Here is a 19,413-nt window from a genome sequence, read left to right as displayed (position 1 = left end):
AGAAAGGGTCACTAACAGATTGGGAAAAGATCTTTACCAATCCTAAATCTGATAGGGGACTAATATCCAAAATATATAAAGAACTCAAGAAGTTGGATCCCAGGAAAACAAATAATCCTATGAAAAAAATGGGGTACAAGGTTAAAGAAAGAATTCTCAACTGAATACTGAATAGCTAAGAAGTAACTGAAAAAATGTTCAACATCTTTAATCATCAGGAAAATGCAAATCAAAACAACCCTGAGATTCCACCTCACACTAGTCAGAATGGCTAACATCAAAAATTCAGGTGACAGCAGATGCTGGCGAGGATGTGGAGAAAGAGGAACACTTCTCCATTGCTGGTGGGATTGCAGACTGGTACAACCACTCTAGAAATCAGTTTGGCCGTTCATCAGAAAACTGGACATAGATAGTACTACAGGAAGTTCCAGTAATACCACTCCTGGGTATATACCCAGAAGATGTTCCAACTTGTAATAAGGACACATGCTCCACTATGTTCAAAGCAGCCTTCTTTATAATAGCCAGAAGCTGGAAAGAACCCAGATATTGCTCAACAAAGGAGTGGATACAAAAAATGTGGTACATTTACACAATGGAGCACTGATCAGCTATTTAAAACAATGAATTTATGAAATTCTAAGGCAAATGGATGTATCTGGAGGATATCATCCTGAGTGAGGTAACGCAATCACAAAAGAACACACATGATATGCACTCATTGGTAAGTGGATATTACCCCAGAAATTTAGAACACCCAAGATACAATTTGCAAAACTCATGGAACTCAAGAAGAAGGAAGACCAAAGTGTGGATACATTGTTCCTTCTTAGAATGGGGAGCAAAATACCCATGGAAGGAGTTACAGAGACAAGGTTCAGAGCTAAGAGTGAAGGAAGGACCATCCAGAGACTGCTCCACCTGGGGATCCATCCCATAAAAACCCACCAAACCCAGACACTATTGAATATACCAAAAAGAGTTTGCTTACAGGGCCCTGCTATAGCTGTCTCTTGTGAGGCTATGCCAGTGCCTGGCAAATACAGAAGTAGATGCTCACAGTCAGCTATTGGATGGAACACAGGGACCCCAATGAATGAGATAGAGAAAGTACCCAAGGAGCTAAAGGGGCCTGCAACCCTATAGGAGGAACAACAATACGAACTAACCAGTAACCCCATAGCTCATGTCTCTAGTTGCATATATAGCAGAGGATGGCCTAGTTAGCCATTAATGGGAGGAGTTGCCCTTGGTCTTGTGAAGATTCTGTGCCCTAATATAGGGTAATGCCAGGGCCAGGAAGTGGGAGTAGGTATGTTGGTGAGCAGGGTGAGGGGTAGGGTATAGGGGATTTTCGGTGAGGAAAGTATGAAAGGGGTTAACATTTGAAATGTGAATGAAGAAATAATCTAATAAAAAAAGGTAGAATTTGAAAGCTCATACCTTACCTCTAAAATTTAGGCATAGGCATATAACCTTTTCAAAGCTTTCTCTCTCTCTCTCTCTCTCTCTCTCTCTCTCTCTCTCTCTCTCTGTCTCTCTCTCTCTCTCTCTCTCTCTCTCTCTCTCTCTCTCTCTCTCTCTCTCTCTCTCCCCTCCCTCTTTCTATTCTATTCTATTCTATTCTATTCTATTCTATTCTATTCTATTCTATTCTACTCTACTCTACTCTACTCTACTCTACTCTACTCTATTCTATTCTATTCTATTCTATTCTATTCTATGTGTAGGAGTGTGTGTCTATATGTATTTATGTGCAAATTTATCAATGGAAATCAGAATAGGGTGTCAGCTCCTAGGAACTTCAGTAAGAAGTGTTTGTGAGTAGTTTCCCTAATTGTCTGTAGAAAACAGGACCTGAGTCCTCTGAATGAGCAGCAAAAAACTCTGGTCCTTTGAGGAATAACTGCAAGTTCTTGAGTGACCTCTTAACTGATGAAATGAAGAAATCATTTTTATGTAAGTTCATTCGCTTTTAAGTCACACTTCCAACTACTTATAAGTAAAAGGGATGATTTGCCTGCCTGGTGCTTCGATTACAGTAAAAACAAAACACAACAGGAAAACAATTTCTCAAGTACTGATAAGAGAAAATGACTATACAGTAATATTAAAATTTCATTATTTGAAAATAAATATTTCATTTTGACCCATCCAGAATAAACCCAATTAAAAGGTAGCTGTTATGAATGTCAAAAGAATGCTTTCAAACTTTGCAATCATCCTAATGTATGATCGCTTGTAAACACATAAAGAATTTTTCTTTGAAAGGCCATTAAATAAAACAGGTATTAGAAAAGCATACTATCTTCAATTTCATATTACATATTACACTGTTTCAAATGCAGTCTAGACTACAGAAAGTTATAGGTATCTGAAAATAAACAAAATGGTTATTCAAATGCTTATGAGGTGACAAGGTATTTGAATATATTTGGCCATGCATATGTCTATTTTCTTGTATTGTATTCTAGTTTTCTTCAGTACAGAATGAAGCCAAAGCACCAGAAACCTCTCGAAACTACTGATCTCTTTGTCACCTACCCTTTCTATATTCCCTTATTGTGAGTGCCGACGCTTCACCTCATACCAAAGTCAGACTAGATGTTTGAAGATTTGAGTAAGAACAAAACCATAAATTTATATTGTCTTTTCATGGTATCTTATGAAAAGTCTTTCAGAATCCAATGCATTTAAAATTTGAGGCCTTTCTAAATTACCTCACAGATGCCTAGCGGCTAACTTTAAACAATGCAAATGAATTAGTTCACTTAATAAATCTACCCAGAGGGTTGTGGATATAACTCAGTGTTAGGGCACGTGCATATATGAAAAAAATCTGATTAGAGCAACTGTCTCTGGAAATGCAATATGTTCCTGAAAACAGCGCAGTTCCTAACGCAGTAGAAAATCCACAGATTTATCCACTGGCTATAAACCCTGGCCAGATTCCAAAAGAGCACCTTTTTTCATGAAAAAATTAATTTTGTCTCCATTTCAACATTGAAAATGAAGCAAAATTCCTTAAATTATATATTAATGATTAACTATAAAATAAAGGATACTTCAATAGAAATATTAACAGACATTTCTCATTATAAACTCAGTATGTAGGCAACCTTTTGTACTATAAAAACCCCACACTCCCAGGGAATTTAGACCTTCAGGGTGAAAAATTTTAAAGGTTGGTGCTAAACAACTGAAGTAAGAACAAACCACACTCCAGATATAATGCTATTTGATCAACAAAAATAATTTTTGGCATAACAGTTCTTTGTGATGTTCATTTTAAAGAAAACAAACAAACAAACAAACATACAATAAAATAATTTCCAAACTTAAAAGTGTAAGTTTTTTTTCTCCTCACCCATTTCTGCTATGTTTAGAAGTTAAGTAAACTTTGAGTTTAAGTCATCTCACATTGCTGTCAATCCTTTTAGTCTTGAAACCAGTGTGAGAGGAAAGGTGTCAGAAGAGATGAAACTCTATGGAGTATCTGGGGATGTAAATATTCCCTTTCTCTACCCCAAGGATTTGTTTGCCACATTTTGACAGTCCATGAAATCTTTGACATTGAAACCTGTCAAATATTAGCAAACTCTGCCTCTGCCAAAAGGAAGCATCATTTAGATTTATTTTTTTGTCTTTGAAACACTAAAAACAAAGCAAAATCAGGAAAAGGTGTATCACTCAATTCAAAAATACCAAAACCCATACATGATTAAAAACCTCCCCCTTTTCAAGCATATGCCTCTCGGTTAATACGGAGCCAAAGCCTCGCCGAGCATCCCATGTGGAGTAAATGCCTTTAAAGGCCGCAGGAACTTGTTAGGTTACTCTAAATTATAAACAATGATATCGATCTAATGAACAGACTTGAATTTTAGCTATAGCTGATTCCTTGCCTACATCTATATCAACTCCAGAAGTACAGATCTACTTCCTCTACTACTAGCATTCTTCTGAATGGCAGTGAAGACCACCCTGCTTTGCTACACTGGTTTTACCCAAGTCTTTATGAGGTTCCCTTTTTGATGGCCTTGTTGGGCATCAATGGGAGGAGAGGCCCTTGGTCCTGTCAAGGCTCAATGACCCAGTGTAGGGGGCATGGGATAGGGGGTCTCCAGGCAGAAACCTGGAAAGGGGATAGCATTTGAAATGTAAACAAAAACAATATACAAGAAAAAAAAAGAAAACAAAAACAAAAACAAAACAAGGGGGTGGCGAATACCAGCTTCAGGTTCTGATGGTGTTAATAGAATTAAAATGAAAAAGAAAAGGAGAAAGTTATCATTCTAAGTTAAAAAAAAATTCCTGACATTTATTAACATTATTGCTACTGATAATGATGGAAAGCTAGGAAACTATATTTTTTATAAATCTAAAACAATGTGTCCTTAATGAACCATTGACATTGTCACATGAGAAGTGGGTGTGGATGTGTAAGTCTTGTCTGTGTAAGGCGTCACCTACATCTTGATTTGACATGTCCCAGTAAGGTCTTTCTCCATAAGACATCACTTCCCACATGACAATCCCATAGCTCCACACATCGCTGGCTGAGGTGAACTTCCGGTATTGAATGGCTTCCGGTGCAGTCCACCTTACTGGAATTTTTCCACCCTGGTATATATAAAAAAAGACATTGACATTTTAAGTATGCACAGTAGCTTCTACATCATTCATGGGCATGCCGTCAACTATGTTAAATGTTTTGCCATGGGTTGGCAGCCCAGGAGCATCAGGTCTGTGAACCTTGAACTTCTCTGTATTAAAAGTTACCAATCTTTCTATTAGGTGCTCATTATATGTTCATTTCTAAGGCAACTGTACTTAATGGACCTTGTGTGTGTCAGGGCAAGAGTATAATGAATAGATAATGACAAATGAGACCACATTGCCAGTAAACTGGAGTGAAAAATGTGGCATTTATGTCAATGTTCATATGCCTTCCTTTTTAACTAATATCATAAAAGTCATGAGTTAGCATTCTTAGTCTTTTGGTGTCTCTATTTAAACACCATTATATTTACTTCTGTGGTAATATGCCAGTAAGCAGATACTGTATTTAACTGAATAATATTTACATAGTATAAGTCCAGACAGTGAAACACCAGGGTAAGATGTAACATTACTATTCTTTTCCCTTCCTCTCTGGTTTTATGTGTAGACTGCAATAATAACACCAATTTCCTCCAATGAAAGGAAAAGCTGAGGTCAATGTGCATGTCTCCTGGTGCTTAATTTTACATTAAGCCATTCTGGCATGCTTTGGATAGCTTAAGCATAAGGAGCATACTAATAGGTGTTTGCTTACAGTCGTGGTGTAGACAGCTTCGGGATCATCCTCTATAACCCGGGAAAGGCCAAAATCTGACACTTTACAAACAAGATTGCTGTTGACAAGGATGTTGCGCGCTGCAAGGTCCCTGTGAACGTATCCCATATCAGCCAAGTATCGCATCCCAGCGGCAATACCTCTCAACATTCCTACCAACTGAATGACTGTAAACTGCCCATCGTGTTTCTGTAGGAAGACAAAAGAGAGCCTTGTCAATGGGACTTTAAAGGGAACAAAAGTCACTGGAACCAAAAAAATGTATACGCCTTTGCAATTTGCCATTTTATAGTAGGAAGTGTTAATTAATGTCCTGTGTAATGTAGATAATTAGTGGGGGAAATAGCACATGCTGCTTTAGTTGATGGTCAACATGATAGATCTGCGGTGATACCTAGTTATTTACATATATTTGCTATTTTCATGATAACTGAAAATAATTGGCTAGTATAAAAATCTACTTATTTACATGCTAAAATACCAACAACAGCTAGGAAATCGAATTTCCAAAAATAAACTTTGATACATGTCTCCTATATGCCAAAGTATATATGTAAGTAAGGATGCATTGAGCAAGGAATGCATATGTATTATTTGTTCTCTGAATAGTAAAAAAAAGGAAACAGGTCAACTTTTGAGCTAGAATATTTAAACATAAAGACAGAAAGTGATTAACAGTGGCTGATTTTACTTTCTTTTAACCCTTGGCTTGTATTGCCACAGGACTTGCATTAACCCTCTGCAACTGTGTGAGAGACCTTCAAAACCAAACAGGTCACCACTCAGTTGTAAAGGATACAGACATGCCACTGGGAAAAATCTTAACATGTCCATATTTTGAACAGACAAGCTTCCTGCAGTAAAGTGGTGCTTGCTAATAATTAAGGATTTATGAAAGCATCACATGCCATTCATTAAGAATTGTTTGCCGCCCAGCAACAGACATTTCAATCACAGAGCTTTGGTGTATCCTTAAGACGTCAAGTAATGATATTAATAAGACATTTTCTTAAATATTCTCAGTAACCGAGTCTAAAACTGTGGTTGTTTTAAAAAAAAAAAATTCCTACTCCATACAGTTTACTTGTCTCTATGTCACACTTTGAGCCCCTCTCAGGCTCAGTCTAGGTGCATGGCAGAATGATGTGAGCACTCACCCTGAGAAATGCATCCAGGGCTCCATTCTCCATGAACTCTATCACAATCATGACAGGCTTCCCTATTAATAAAGGAAACAAAAGGAGACAACGCTATTTCACAAGCTACGCCCCACACGAGAATTTCTCATTTTTTTTCACCCCGAATCCCCATGGTACTCTTTGGAGAAGCTGAGGGGGTCAGAATTGATACTTTCTAATAGCAGGGCTAAGGGTGGGTGGACATGCAAGGCTGTAGAAGATAGTTACAGCACTCTAACCCATCTCCTTTCCCTGCTCATTTGTACTTTGTGAGAAACTACTGCAGCAACAACCACCACAAAAGTGAAACTTTATATACAATGTAGAGGAGCTATAACACTTTTACGGCTTTTGAAGATAAATATAGACATGAATCAGTCATACTAGCCATGAGATTCATTCTTTAAATCTAATCCTGTGTTTTCCTTGATTATATTCTGAAGTGTCAGCAAAATAACTTGGTTTTTTTTTGGTTAGTTACACATCAGTTAGAAATGGAATGCATTCAGAATTTGATTTTTAATTGTATAAGCAATGCTACTAATTTCCAACACATTAATAAGTGAAGCATATCACCAGTGTCTACCTCTTGTAACAACCCCTTCCAAATGGACGACATTTGGGTGGTCAAATTGCCCCATGATGCTTGCTTCGCATAAAAAGTCCCTCCTTTGCTTTTCTGTGTAACCAACTTTCAGGGTTTTTATGGCCACTGCAACATCTCTCTTCCCCGGAAGTTTCAAACGACCACTGCAAACTTCTCCAAATTCTCCTGAAGTAAAAGAACAAGCAGGCATGTTTTAATTGCTGAAAGAGTTCATGTCTTCAAAAAAATGAAGTAAAATATTTACAATAAGTTTTAACCGATGACGTGTTTTTTTTTTCCCCTAAATGAAAACAAATGCATTCAAATTGATGGGAGATTTTTATTTTCCATATGCAATGAAATAGCTTATGAAATGAAGGGCAAAAAAAACCCAAATCAAATTGGAGACATACTTTTGTTCATTCAGAGAAGTTAAGCCTTACTAAACTGTCTGCTACATAGGCTTTTCAGTTGGATTAGCAAACATGCTTTGTGAGACAGCCTTTAGATTCAAAATATCTACTCACTAAAGCATTGGGGTCACATTACCAAGTTATCACCAGCACTATTGCTTTTATAGTATAAGGAACATTATGTATTAAATGTTTTTAAAAGTATGGAATTAATATGCATTACACTTCCTAGGTATAAGCCACTTTGGCTAAAGAAATCAAATTTATATTATTCCATGTAATTAGCTTATATACACATTTCTACATAAATGCATACAGTCAATGGTTAATTGGTACAGATAAAAAGAGAAAACAGGCAAGTTTAAAGACAGAGATGTTTAATATATAAGGATTCAAGAAAATTCTTATGTTGTAAATTCTAGGCTATTCTTGATATTTTGATATTTAAAATAGCAAAAGGTAAGTGTGAGTTAGCTAATAACCCAGCAACTTAAGACCCCAGTTAAAATCACATATATTCAGATCCCATACTACATGTTCCATTTCTGTTTCTTTTTCTAAAATTTCATAGACAAGAACAGCCTCATTGCTTCCGATAGCTCAGGTAAATGCAAGAGTTCTATACTTGAAGTATAATTATTTGGCTGTCATTATGATATATGACTTTCGATCTTGGCTAAATAGAACAGCTGAATAAGGAAGCTACAACAGCCTTACCTGCACCAATCACACGCTCAATTTTAATACAGGAGGCATCTAGCTCCTTGGCGAATTGATGGACAGCTCTATTTGGGTCCTCATAGGTTTCAGGGTCAATGTAGGTTTTGGTGCCTGGAAATTTAACTGTAATGATGTAAGAAAGCATGACTGTGATGAAGCAAAGCACTTATTGTGCAGTCAGCCCAGGAATGTCATTATGCAGAGTGCTCCTTGGAACAGTGACCTTGCTTCCACATCACCTCATTCACAGCAGTTTTAACAGACTACTCCAGTCTGCTGGCGTCTACGTATTATGTGCAAGCTTCTATAGGTAGCATAGGATCCAACTCATAGGTTACTAACTGAATTGCTTTTCCAGTAAATCAACAAAAGACATCCACCGAAATTTCTGACGTGCCTGTGCCTATCGGACCGGAGGTTTTGATTAAACTCAGAGCCATCACAGCTTACTTCATGCCATACCGAGGGTTGGAATGGACTTGTAGACACATTGATAAATCTATCAGCCAGTCAATCCATCAAATTAATACACCAGGGAAATAAGACATTTCATTTACAGGTAGACCACTACACTGACAGCAATATTAAAAACATTTAGACATCTTACTTATTCTTTGATTTATTTTTAAAGACCAACCACTGTTGACATATACATAAAATTAGTACAAGATATGAGGGACTGCTATCACAAAATCAAAGAGAAATATTCAAAAGACATAGTTTTATATTCACCTTGAGGGTAATAGAGGCTGGATATACAAAGTGCAGAGTAAATTAGAAAATTTACAATATTCCTGGGATCCGTGACCAAGTATGACAGTGATTTGAAAGAGAAATGGTTTATATAAACTTTTCATTATAAGGCTTTGGAAGATCTTAGCTAATAGGAGGAGGTAGCCAGTATGCCTCACAAAAGGTAGTCAAAATTGAAACAACATAGTATCATTTTAAAAGTTAAAATATTTCAATGCACCCAGAAGCATGCAGGTAACACATAAATGCTCAGTCAACTTTATATCAAATTCAATTACAATAAAGTATTCCAAATCTATTCATTTGGTTCAAGACAAAGATAGGTAGGCATATTTGGTTATATTAATGCAATGAAGAAAATTACACTATATCCTTAAAAATTCTTTATTAATTTTAACAAAGCCACCAAACAATCTTTCCATGAAATCGTACTGCTCTCAGAACAATGTCTTTATATATTTACACTGCAGCCTAACTGTGCTTATGGTATCACATTCAATCAAGATCAGAGTTTAAAAAATAAACATATAACAACAAAATAAGCAGAATGTATAAAGGAAAATGGGACTTAAAAATCTTGATTTATTCTGCTGTAGTTGATTGTTTATCCAAAATTGATTGTCTTAAACAGTTATTGTTGCGGTTTATAAAACTGACAGGTGCTCATTTGTTACTAAAGCTGAACATGAAAAAAAAACACAAGAAGGGAAGAAAGAGAGGGGATAGGAAGAGAAAAAAGAGGAGTACAGGAAAGAGGGGAAAGAGAAAGAAGGGAAGAAAACAATAGGTTAACCTCCTAGGTTGTCAGGCAGTTGGAGAAAGAGCCATCTTCTCCCTTTTTACTCTCTCTCTCTTTCTTTCATTTTTTTGTTTCCTTTTGTTTTCGATAAGGAAGCTAGAGATTGGAAGTAGCCTTCTGCATCTCAAACGGGTCTCTGATGGTTCTTTATTCAAGCTGTCATAAAACATTTTGACAGGCCAAAGCTGTTTTGGCATAAAAACATGAAATACTACCCAGCTTGGATTCCAAGACATTGTTAGAAGAAACGGTAGGAGGAAACAAAATGCAAATTGGGACTGCTTCACTAAGCTCCTCCATTGTATTTATATCTTAAAATGTGATACTGGGGGCTCTCGGGAGCCCAGGGCACCTGCTACAAATGACTGGGCATTCTGTTAAACTCAGGGCTTTCAAATTCCTGTAAAAAATCAAATCTGGTTTCTCTGCATCTCCAATGTGCTGAGGGTATAAAAGGATACCAGCATGTAGTGTAAATAGCTAGGGCTTTTAGAAAAGGCCATAAAGTAGGATCCAGTGTATGGTTCACACTGAATCACAGGTTAGCTATATAAAAAAAAAATGGATCAAAAATAACAGGATTCAAGAGGACTGAACAATCAAGCACATTTTACTTTTTCAGTATTCATTTAAAAGTCTATGTTTCAAATTAAAAGAAATATTGACATAATTTCTGAATATTCCAGTCCATTGCTTTGTCCAATGTAAGAGTAAGTAAGTGTGTGTGTGTGTGTGTATGTGTTTTCATACCTCATTTAAATTTCTCATAAATGTTAAGTATTTCAAAACCACCACAGATATTTTGCCAAAGAGATAGAAATTGCTTATATCCAACAAGTTCATCCTGTCTACATAAAGCAGTAAAACACTCATTCTGAGTGGTTCTGATTAAAAACTGGATGTAAAGCATGAAAAAAGTGAAAGGCTGCAAAATACTAAAAATGAAGTATGACACTTAAACATAAAGCTATACCAGGAATTTTGCTTAAGTTGTGTTTCGGTTTAAATTCTGCATCAAGCTCCAACGTAAAAGCAAATGAACTAGAGTATATTTGATTATTTGAGAATGTCTTATATAAATCCCTTAAGTGACAGAAAAGTGACATATTGATGGGGCTGATATTAAGCAACTGCACCAATAAGTTATCCACCTATGGCATGATGAATGACGCCAGGAATCTTACCCAGGTCTTACAATTTTATTCCGTAGATGGTTTTCAATACAAATACTGTCTTAGGCTCTCAGATTCCACTGGTTCCTTCCTTGTTTGGGGAAGTGTTAGTTTTTGTTTGTTTGTTTTTCTGTCACAAAGGAGACAAAAACATCCGTACTGTCCTTCTCTTCTACCTATAAACTGGCTGTGGGATCCTCATTAATGATGCTTTTTATAGGGAACTCACTGGCAAACTAATCAAAGGTCCTGAGTGAGGAACAGTGTCGCATGGAGGCAGGGAGACTCAAAGCATGTAAGCTTTGAGCTGTATATGACCTGGGATGCCAACGCAAAGAGAATACATATACAATTATGTAGAGAAAGGCTTGGGACGTCCCAGAGCGTAGGAAGGGTTCAGTAAGAGAGTAATAGAAGTCTAAGACTCAGCGTGAAGTCATTTCTGCTTTGACTTGTGTAATTGTGGGCATGCCCTCCTGGCTACTGTGTTAAGATTCTTCAGGGCTTCCTGTTCAGTTTGGATCATTGTTACACAACACCTTCTCTTTCAAAAAGCAGAAGTCAAATTGACCGCTGCTTCAACAGATGCAAAGGGGTAAAATTTAGTGAAGAGTATTTTTAATTTGATCCACACTTTCAATATGAGCACTGTTTTTTAAGAATTATGAGGACACTCTAAAACGATTTGACATTCCTGAACACCATTTAGACACTCATCACTTTAGAAGAGGGCTTATAATATATTCTTAGATACTACAAGAATAATGTGGCCCATTAGGTAATAATTAGTTATTATATCATTTTGGGAACTTTATTTATGCATAAAAATGTCATAAAAGATATAGCAATTAAAAATAATAAATACACTCAGATTTTATATTTTCATGACTTAAAACTAGGAATAATATGCTTGGTTTTGAATGTCATTAATTAGAGAACTGAAATAATTTGAGTCTGAGGCTTTTATTTTATCTGTAAAACTATCAACATTTATTCTCAAAACCCTTATTTCCACTTGCCATTCATTTTGCAACAAAAGTAATTCAGATGCACTCCTATTTTCTTTGGATTGATAGGCCTCCTTCAGAATTGATTTCTAACATGAGCTTTTAAGAACCAGGTAGCTCACATTCCTAGGAGAGCATTAGAGGATTGGAGACTAACATTATACTATTTATTTCCCATGACATATCTCTCTGTACTAGTTCATACTAGTTTCCTGTGCTTGTGATTCTTGTGAGCATCACTCACTGGATGGGAGAATGGGCCCATCGTAACTTACAATGACACCCCTTACTAGAAAAGAGGGAAGTCCTGCATTTAATGGTTCACTACTGTAGCAAGGAGAACGCATGGGCAGGGTTTGCAAAAGGCAAAATCTGTGATGTAAAAGCACTTGAATATTCTGAAGTAATGTGACTGTTACATTTTGAGCTCATTGTAGAACTTCAAGCATGATGCATTTAGGATCCATTCATGCCAATCGGAACAATCATTACTCTGTTCGAATCTGGGTATACTGAAAGAAAGAAAAAGCCAAACACTTACAATGAAAGTAGAGTTCTTCATCCCCTTCTTGGTCAGCCTTGCTATAACCACAGTGCCTGGAGGGACAAAAGTAAATTTGTGGAAAGTTTACAGCCTGATCTTGTCTCATGGATTCGATTGCAACACCAGGACCAACATGCTATGTATCAACATGCTAGATAGAGATTTAAATAAACACAAATACATTATACCCACAGTTATAAACTACTTGATAATAACATGTCAACATGCATGATCAAAATATTCACTGAAAATGGCATCTATGTGTAAAAGTAGACAACAGGAAAGTTTTATGATGTTGGATTTATCAGTTAATATTCATTTTTATATTTTTAATAGACAAGCATACAAATCTTAAATGGTTTTCACCAAAGTTGAAAAACACAGCCAATGAGTAAATTTTTCCCTAGGTTTTTTTTTATTTATTATGAAAATAACTGAAGGTAACAAATTTACATTCACCTAATATTAATTGTAGCAATCATTCACTTTATACTGAAGACACTGATCAAATTCATAATATACATTGATTTGGGGAAAATAAAAGCAATGAACTGACATTTAATATTTATATCAGAAAAGAAGTGCTCACATTTGTTACTGACATTCTAATAGGATGAATGGTTGGCACTTTCAGGAAATCAACATAATTTATATCAAATACTAGAAGACTCTTTGCTTTACCTTCTTCCAATGATGAAGCCGAACACCATGAACACCAAGATGATGGTCCCTGCTACAGCCACTACAGCAATTATGATGACAGGATTCTGTTCACTGGAGACTGCTGTCGCTACAAACAGAAAACAGAGGCTCAGACCCACTCACGGCTAGGAGGAACATGAAAGGCTGAATAGAAAACCATTCAGATCGTTTACTTTATTTTGAATTTCAAGCAAATTCATTGTAAGTAACAATATAAATTTACACAAATAGTTATTTGTGAATTTTAAGGAAGTGCAAGATTAGACAGGCAATAATATATTAATGATAAGCAAACTTTTCCAACTAGTTAAAGTTATCTTACAATTATTGAACTGTAGTCTTTCCTATACATACTAACGACTCTCCTGAGATCATTAACAGCTGTTCAGCTGGTCTCTACAGTCTCGATGTGGAGAAGCCCATGAGTCAACTCCCCTCAAGCAGCATGTGACTCAGGATGTCTCACGAAACATGAGCCTATCACTCCCAACTCTGTAATTATTGTTATGCCTTATTTATAGCATTGCATTATCATTACCAAGATAGATGATGATAGATAGATAGATAGATAGATAGATAGGTAGGTAGATAGATAGAAAGAAACAACATACAATGAAAATTTACATCCAAAAATACAAATGTGTAACATATAAACTCAAATCAATATAATTTGCCTACTTCTAAAGTAGTCAACAACTATAATCTTTCATACAAGGCGCAATGGAAAACATTACTCTTTCTTATTGGTGACAAGGGACTGTGTCTCTAGAGCAGAAGATATTATATATGCAGAACTGCCTTGCCTCAGCCAGTAGCACCAACTCCTAGAATGATTTTGTCTGTTTTGCCCATGTTGTCACCATCTGAGAACTTCCCAAAAGAGAAAGCTGCTATATCATACAGGAAAACTACAGAGATATCTAGTCATACAATTTCTGATTGTGTGTATTAAACACTCTCTTTAATTTGTCACCTGCTGATCTGCCTCTAGAGAATTAACCAAAGAAAAGGTTATTTTACCTTTGAGTTCTAAATGCTGAGCTAGAGTCTAATACGCATATGACTAACAAAGCATATCTTTTAGGTTAGTTGTTTTCCTCCTTATTTATCTGGTTGCTTATTTGTATCTCTATCTAGCTTTTTACATAGACAGAGAAGATACAGAGTGAAATAATTCTCACTGGAAAGGAAACAATTATGCACCCAAGTGTAGAAATGCTTTGTATTTAGCGATCCCAAGCGGTCAATTCTCTGCTTGTCTAAGGCTCAGTTCTTCCCTTAGCCTTTCAGGCAGCACTCCAACGGAAACACTGAGCTCAGCTGAACATTTATGAATGTTTATTCACATGTGGTTACTTATAGTTGACCTGTATCGTTAATATTTTCGTCTTTGTCAAGGATAGACCATTTCAGATGGACCTATTGAGGCCATACTCAGAAGACCATCTTTTAACAACTGCAAAGCCAGTAATTTGAATAAGTAGAAGGGAAACTGGGGATGCATGTGCAATGGTATAGTCTCTTAATTTCTGTTTGAACAGTGTCTAAGTGACCTCTTTGAGGGAGAGAATCTTCCTTTCTGTCTTGCTTCTGAGCATAGCACATCATCATTTCTTGAGCGATAATACTGCATTGTGACTTCTACCAGAGTCAATCATATGGCCAGAATTTATAAACTTGGCACACCTTTTCATTAAGCTTAGATTAGGGACACTTAAAATTCCTCACATCTCTGTGTGCACTTAATCCTTAGAGTAACACACATGCTGAGTCAGCATACCTCAAAGGGACTAGCCTGGGCATCCCTATGAGTCCTTAAGAGCTTTCCAGGAAATCGGAAAGACCAGCATTATTTTCCCATAATGTGAATATACTGTTGTTTATTTACACTTTCATTTGCTTATAAATGCAACATCAGATTTTTCAGAAGCTCAGTGACCTAATGACATTACACTGATGGCTAAAGGAGGTGAGAGTATTACGGCGTTTTAACATAAACCCAAAGTTTTGAGGGTTCCTCAATAGAAGCCTAAAAGTGCTTCTAAGAAAAATAAATTGCTGAGAATGAGTTGGCTAAATAATGAGACCTTTAAAAACTTCAAACTATGCACTATCCACACTATTTTGTATGTAGAAATTTAATTTAATAACAAAAAATACATAATAAATTTAATTTGGAAACTACTGTCCCAACATTTAGGGATGGACGAAGCGCATCTGGAATAACACATGGATGCACCGAGGAGAGATTTCGCACACCTATCTCAGAGCACTGATTTATGCTGATAACCTAGTCCAGGTGGGTATGATCTGGGCATTTCTTATTCATTGAGTGACTTCTATGCAGCAAACAGTACAGTGGGCACTAACAAGTCAAATTCTTTCTTCAATTTTACATCTTAATGGAAGAGGATATCATAATAATAAGAATTACCATACGGTTTCTAATACAAAATACCATTTTAACATTAATTTCACATGACTACTCAGTATCTGACACTTCACCTTACTTTTGAAGTCTTAGTTGCTTCCATTAAAATAGTGAAAATGATACTAATGAATAGTCAGATTCAATAAATAAATTCTTCATCTAAATTTACTAATGTTTGGGAGCTAGTAAATGTAGATATTCTTAATTTTGCTATTCTATATTCCAGAATAAATGATACTGGCAAAACTAAACAGCATCCAACACATAGTACCACATTCTGGTGACTTTTTTTCACCAGATACTTTTACATGGACAGTTCTCTACAAATGATGGATGGTCCATATTAATTTAATATACACATTTTGTTATTTATTTTAAAATATAATATTTTAAAGAAGATATTATGGCTAGCAAATTTACCAAGCCTCAATTTATACAAAGCTTATTTATCAATTTATTCTCTCATTTGAAAGTGATAATTTTTTCTGAAGTCAAAATAATTCTGATCAAAGCTTTGTCACTTTAAAAGCTTTTTGAAAGCTAAAAAAAAGAAAGTGATATCATGGTTTTCATTCACTTTTGTTTAAACATTTTAGTGGAATACTAGAATGACAAGGGGCAACAGTGAAGAACCACAGGGTGAATATGGCATCTAAGCAGTCACACCAGGAGGAGGCAAGACCTCCCAAATGTGGAAATCCACCAAGGTCTTATAGGCCAGCTGAAGAATGTCCATCCGCTGTTCTCCCAGTTCCCCGGGTACAGTGTGAGAAGAAACTTCCATCTTCAGCTGTAACGGTTTATATGTGACATGTAACATAGCCATTGTGAACCATGAACACTTGATAAAGGGGCTTAAAAATCACTGAGCATGTTATATTTTTAGGATGAGTGCAGGGTTCCAGGATATTTATATATATTTCATATATACTTCATATTCTCTATAACTGAAATAATTCATAACAAAAGTTTAAAAAAGAGAGAGAGAGTCCAACTAAAAGAGACATGAGTTTGCAAATCCTCAATGTTGGAGACCATTGCTAGAACCATAGTTTTGATTAAGTCAAAACCACGGATAGTAAACTATTATCTATCAAGTCACCCTTTTGGTGTGTTTATGTAAAAGTGTCTATTTGATGAACACACTTCAAGTAACAACAAGGCCTTATGTCAACACACAAACTGAATGATGCCTACATGTGTTTCCTATTTCCTTTTTAATAAATAAATACAGAATATACTTAAAAGACTGATATAACATTTGAATACTGTTGAATAAAGATATATTTAGTAATTATTTTGATGAGTGGCCTTTATGTTCCATTATGTTCATGTATATTCATTTTTAGATACAAAAATTATTTTTGATGAAAGATCACCACCCTCAATAAAAAAGGGAAAAAGAAACCCAAAACCAAGAACCATTTATAAAGTGAAGAATCTGAACCAAAGATTGTAATTACCTTCAAACATTTTACCTGAAGCTTCCTCAAGTGTGGCAACATCAAGCCTAGGGCTGTAGTTTCCATAACCGGCAGCAGTGACCGCCCGGATCTGAAAGACGTACACTGTTCCCGGTTTCAGATTATTAATGGAGGCGGAGGTGGACTTGGTTTTGAGTGTTGAGTACGTCCTTTCCCGTTGATCCTGCAATGATATTTACAGGGAGAATTTATTTGGAAGTTGATTCTGATCATTGATTTTAATGCACCGCATCGCTTTGGTTTAACTGAGGCTACACTGAACCTTCTGAAACGCTGTAAGACTGTTTCTGAGATAAAATAAAATGCAATGAAAACATGCCTCTGTTGTACACATTTCAAAGAGGAGTAATTTCCTTACGATGATCACAAGGTTTGGGCTTTTGCAGTGTTGGGACAGGGCACAACAGTCACAACTTTTTGGCCACATTTCTCTATTAACTAAAATGCAGGAACATCCAGGAAACCTCTGGCTTAGTACAGGACTTCATATAGCAATCTAGCTCTTTCAAACATTTTTCTGAGTGATATTTAGATGACAAAATTCATGTACTAAAAAATCAAGCAACCTATCAAATTAAGAAATCCACTACAACAATAGTGACACACCAGCTACTCTCAATGAAAAGGAAGGAAACACATCCACAGAGCAGTACCTAGTACAATTTCTAAATTATAACTTTCAATCTGAGAGTAATGTGGATTATAATTGTGGCTTGACTTTATCTTAAATTTAATTTTATTTATGCACTTACCGAATGTAAATACCAAGGCTTGCAAAGTTCATTAAAGCAATAGCATATATGTATTTATATATGTATATATACATATATACATATATGTATATATATCATTTGAAATCTCGTGTTAAGCACATTTTATATACATATATGACACTTTTATACATTTATGAGGTAAGCTTAAGAATTAATTAAATATGAAAATTCAAGCACATAAAATCTCTTGAAAACAATGTTTTAAAAGAGTAACAGCTGAATTTTCATTTGTTGTGATTTTTTTAAGGCTACTTATGAACACAAGTTGAAAAAGTTATATGTTGTTGTTGGGTTTTTTGTTTGTTTGTTTTTTGTTTTTTGTTTGTTTGTTTGTTTGTTTGTTTTGAGATAGGGTTTCTCTGTGTAGCCTTGGCTGTCCTGGAACTCACTTTGTAGATCAGGGTGGCCTTGAACTCAGAAATCCTCCTGCCTCTGCCTCCCAAGTGCTGGGATTAAAGGTGTGCACCACCATTGCCTGGCCAAGTTAATAGTTTTTAAATATACAGTTTTGGATAGTTTATGAATTTGTCTGTAAAGTACCAGTGTTAAAATTATTTACTAAAATCTGAAAATACCACCTTGATTTATTTATTTTTACATTGATACTTCTAAAAGTAGGAATAAACTCGGACTAACTTTATTGAGATGATTCATGATAGCCATCCGCATAACCATTTATAAAGATGATCGTGGATATTATATATGTACTCATAGACAGTTGAAGTACATCTGAGCAGAGCTAGAGAGATTCACAGTCAGTGAGCAACAACGCACATGTCCTGTGTCTTCACTCGGCACAGCTCAGCCATTCCAATGCTACATTCCAATAACTGCCTATTTTCCACATTACTGGCTGTAAATATATCCTGTTTCTTTTATGCAAATAAACCCCAGCAATTTGAATGCACTTATTTCAGAGTAAAGATTTGCAAAAGATTGCAGATTCCCTGTGAGAAACTCTGCCACATTGTACTGTAAAATATGCTTTATTGGCTTTAAATTCTGCCAATTTCTGGAAGGACCATAACTATTAGGGATTACGGTGTAACAGACATAACAAAAGCAGCGTTAAAAACAATGATCCCCGTTAAGCACATTTGATGGGACAAGAAATGTGCTTTTTATTACAAAGCTGAGGCATAAAAATGCAGCTGGGGCCAAGAAGAAACCAAATCAGAATGAAAATCATAAGCCAAGGTATTTTAACGTGAGCACTGGCACTTCCCATATTGGTTTTCCTTACCTGGTGTGGAGTGCCATTGCCTTGAATTGTACACATTTTAATGAAGTTGATCATTCCCAAATTTTGTCAAATATTAGGATTTATTTTTATAATCATGTCTAAATAGTGAAGTAGTTTCATGTACTGGAGCATTCACCTAACTGCATTAAATGTATATAGTATCATTTATTACAATTATGGTCATACTATTTATTAGTGGTGGTTTCTGCATTTTAAATTGAGTGATGTGTTTCTGTGTGGTAAAACTCACATAAGTGTTAGTAAATA

At 35.8% G+C, this 19,413-nt stretch overlaps 1 protein-coding gene across 7 annotated transcripts in view; it reads right to left on the bottom strand.

Moving 5' to 3' along the window:
- The window catches only part of Epha7 (Eph receptor A7), a 154,438-nt gene that overhangs the window by 11,615 nt on the left and 123,410 nt on the right, over positions 1-19,413 (bottom strand). Inside the window, exons 7-14 of one of the 7 annotated variants that reach the window (XM_006537606.4) lie at positions 17,125-17,293; positions 13,195-13,303; positions 12,511-12,566; positions 8,236-8,361; positions 7,106-7,291; positions 6,499-6,560; positions 5,321-5,530; positions 4,477-4,626 (exon numbers count right to left, since the gene is read on the bottom strand). In XM_006537606.4, the coding sequence (XP_006537669.1) occupies positions 4,477-4,626; positions 5,321-5,530; positions 6,499-6,560; positions 7,106-7,291; positions 8,236-8,361; positions 12,511-12,566; positions 13,195-13,303; positions 17,125-17,293 (1,068 nt within the window). Of the gene's footprint in view, positions 1-4,476; positions 4,627-5,320; positions 5,531-6,498; positions 6,561-7,105; positions 7,292-8,235; positions 8,362-8,435; positions 9,671-12,510; positions 12,567-13,194; positions 13,304-17,109; positions 17,294-19,413 lie in introns of those variants that run through there. The other 6 variants (NM_010141.4, NM_001290434.1, NM_001122889.1 and 3 more) reach the window with 6 other exon arrangements.

Source organism: Mus musculus, chromosome 4 (genome assembly GCF_000001635.26).
Source record: "Mus musculus strain C57BL/6J chromosome 4, GRCm38.p6 C57BL/6J".
Classification (NCBI taxonomy): domain Eukaryota; kingdom Metazoa; phylum Chordata; class Mammalia; order Rodentia; family Muridae; genus Mus; species Mus musculus.
The sequence above is the reverse complement of the archived record's forward strand: the minus strand, read 5'-3'. Positions and strand labels throughout refer to the sequence as shown.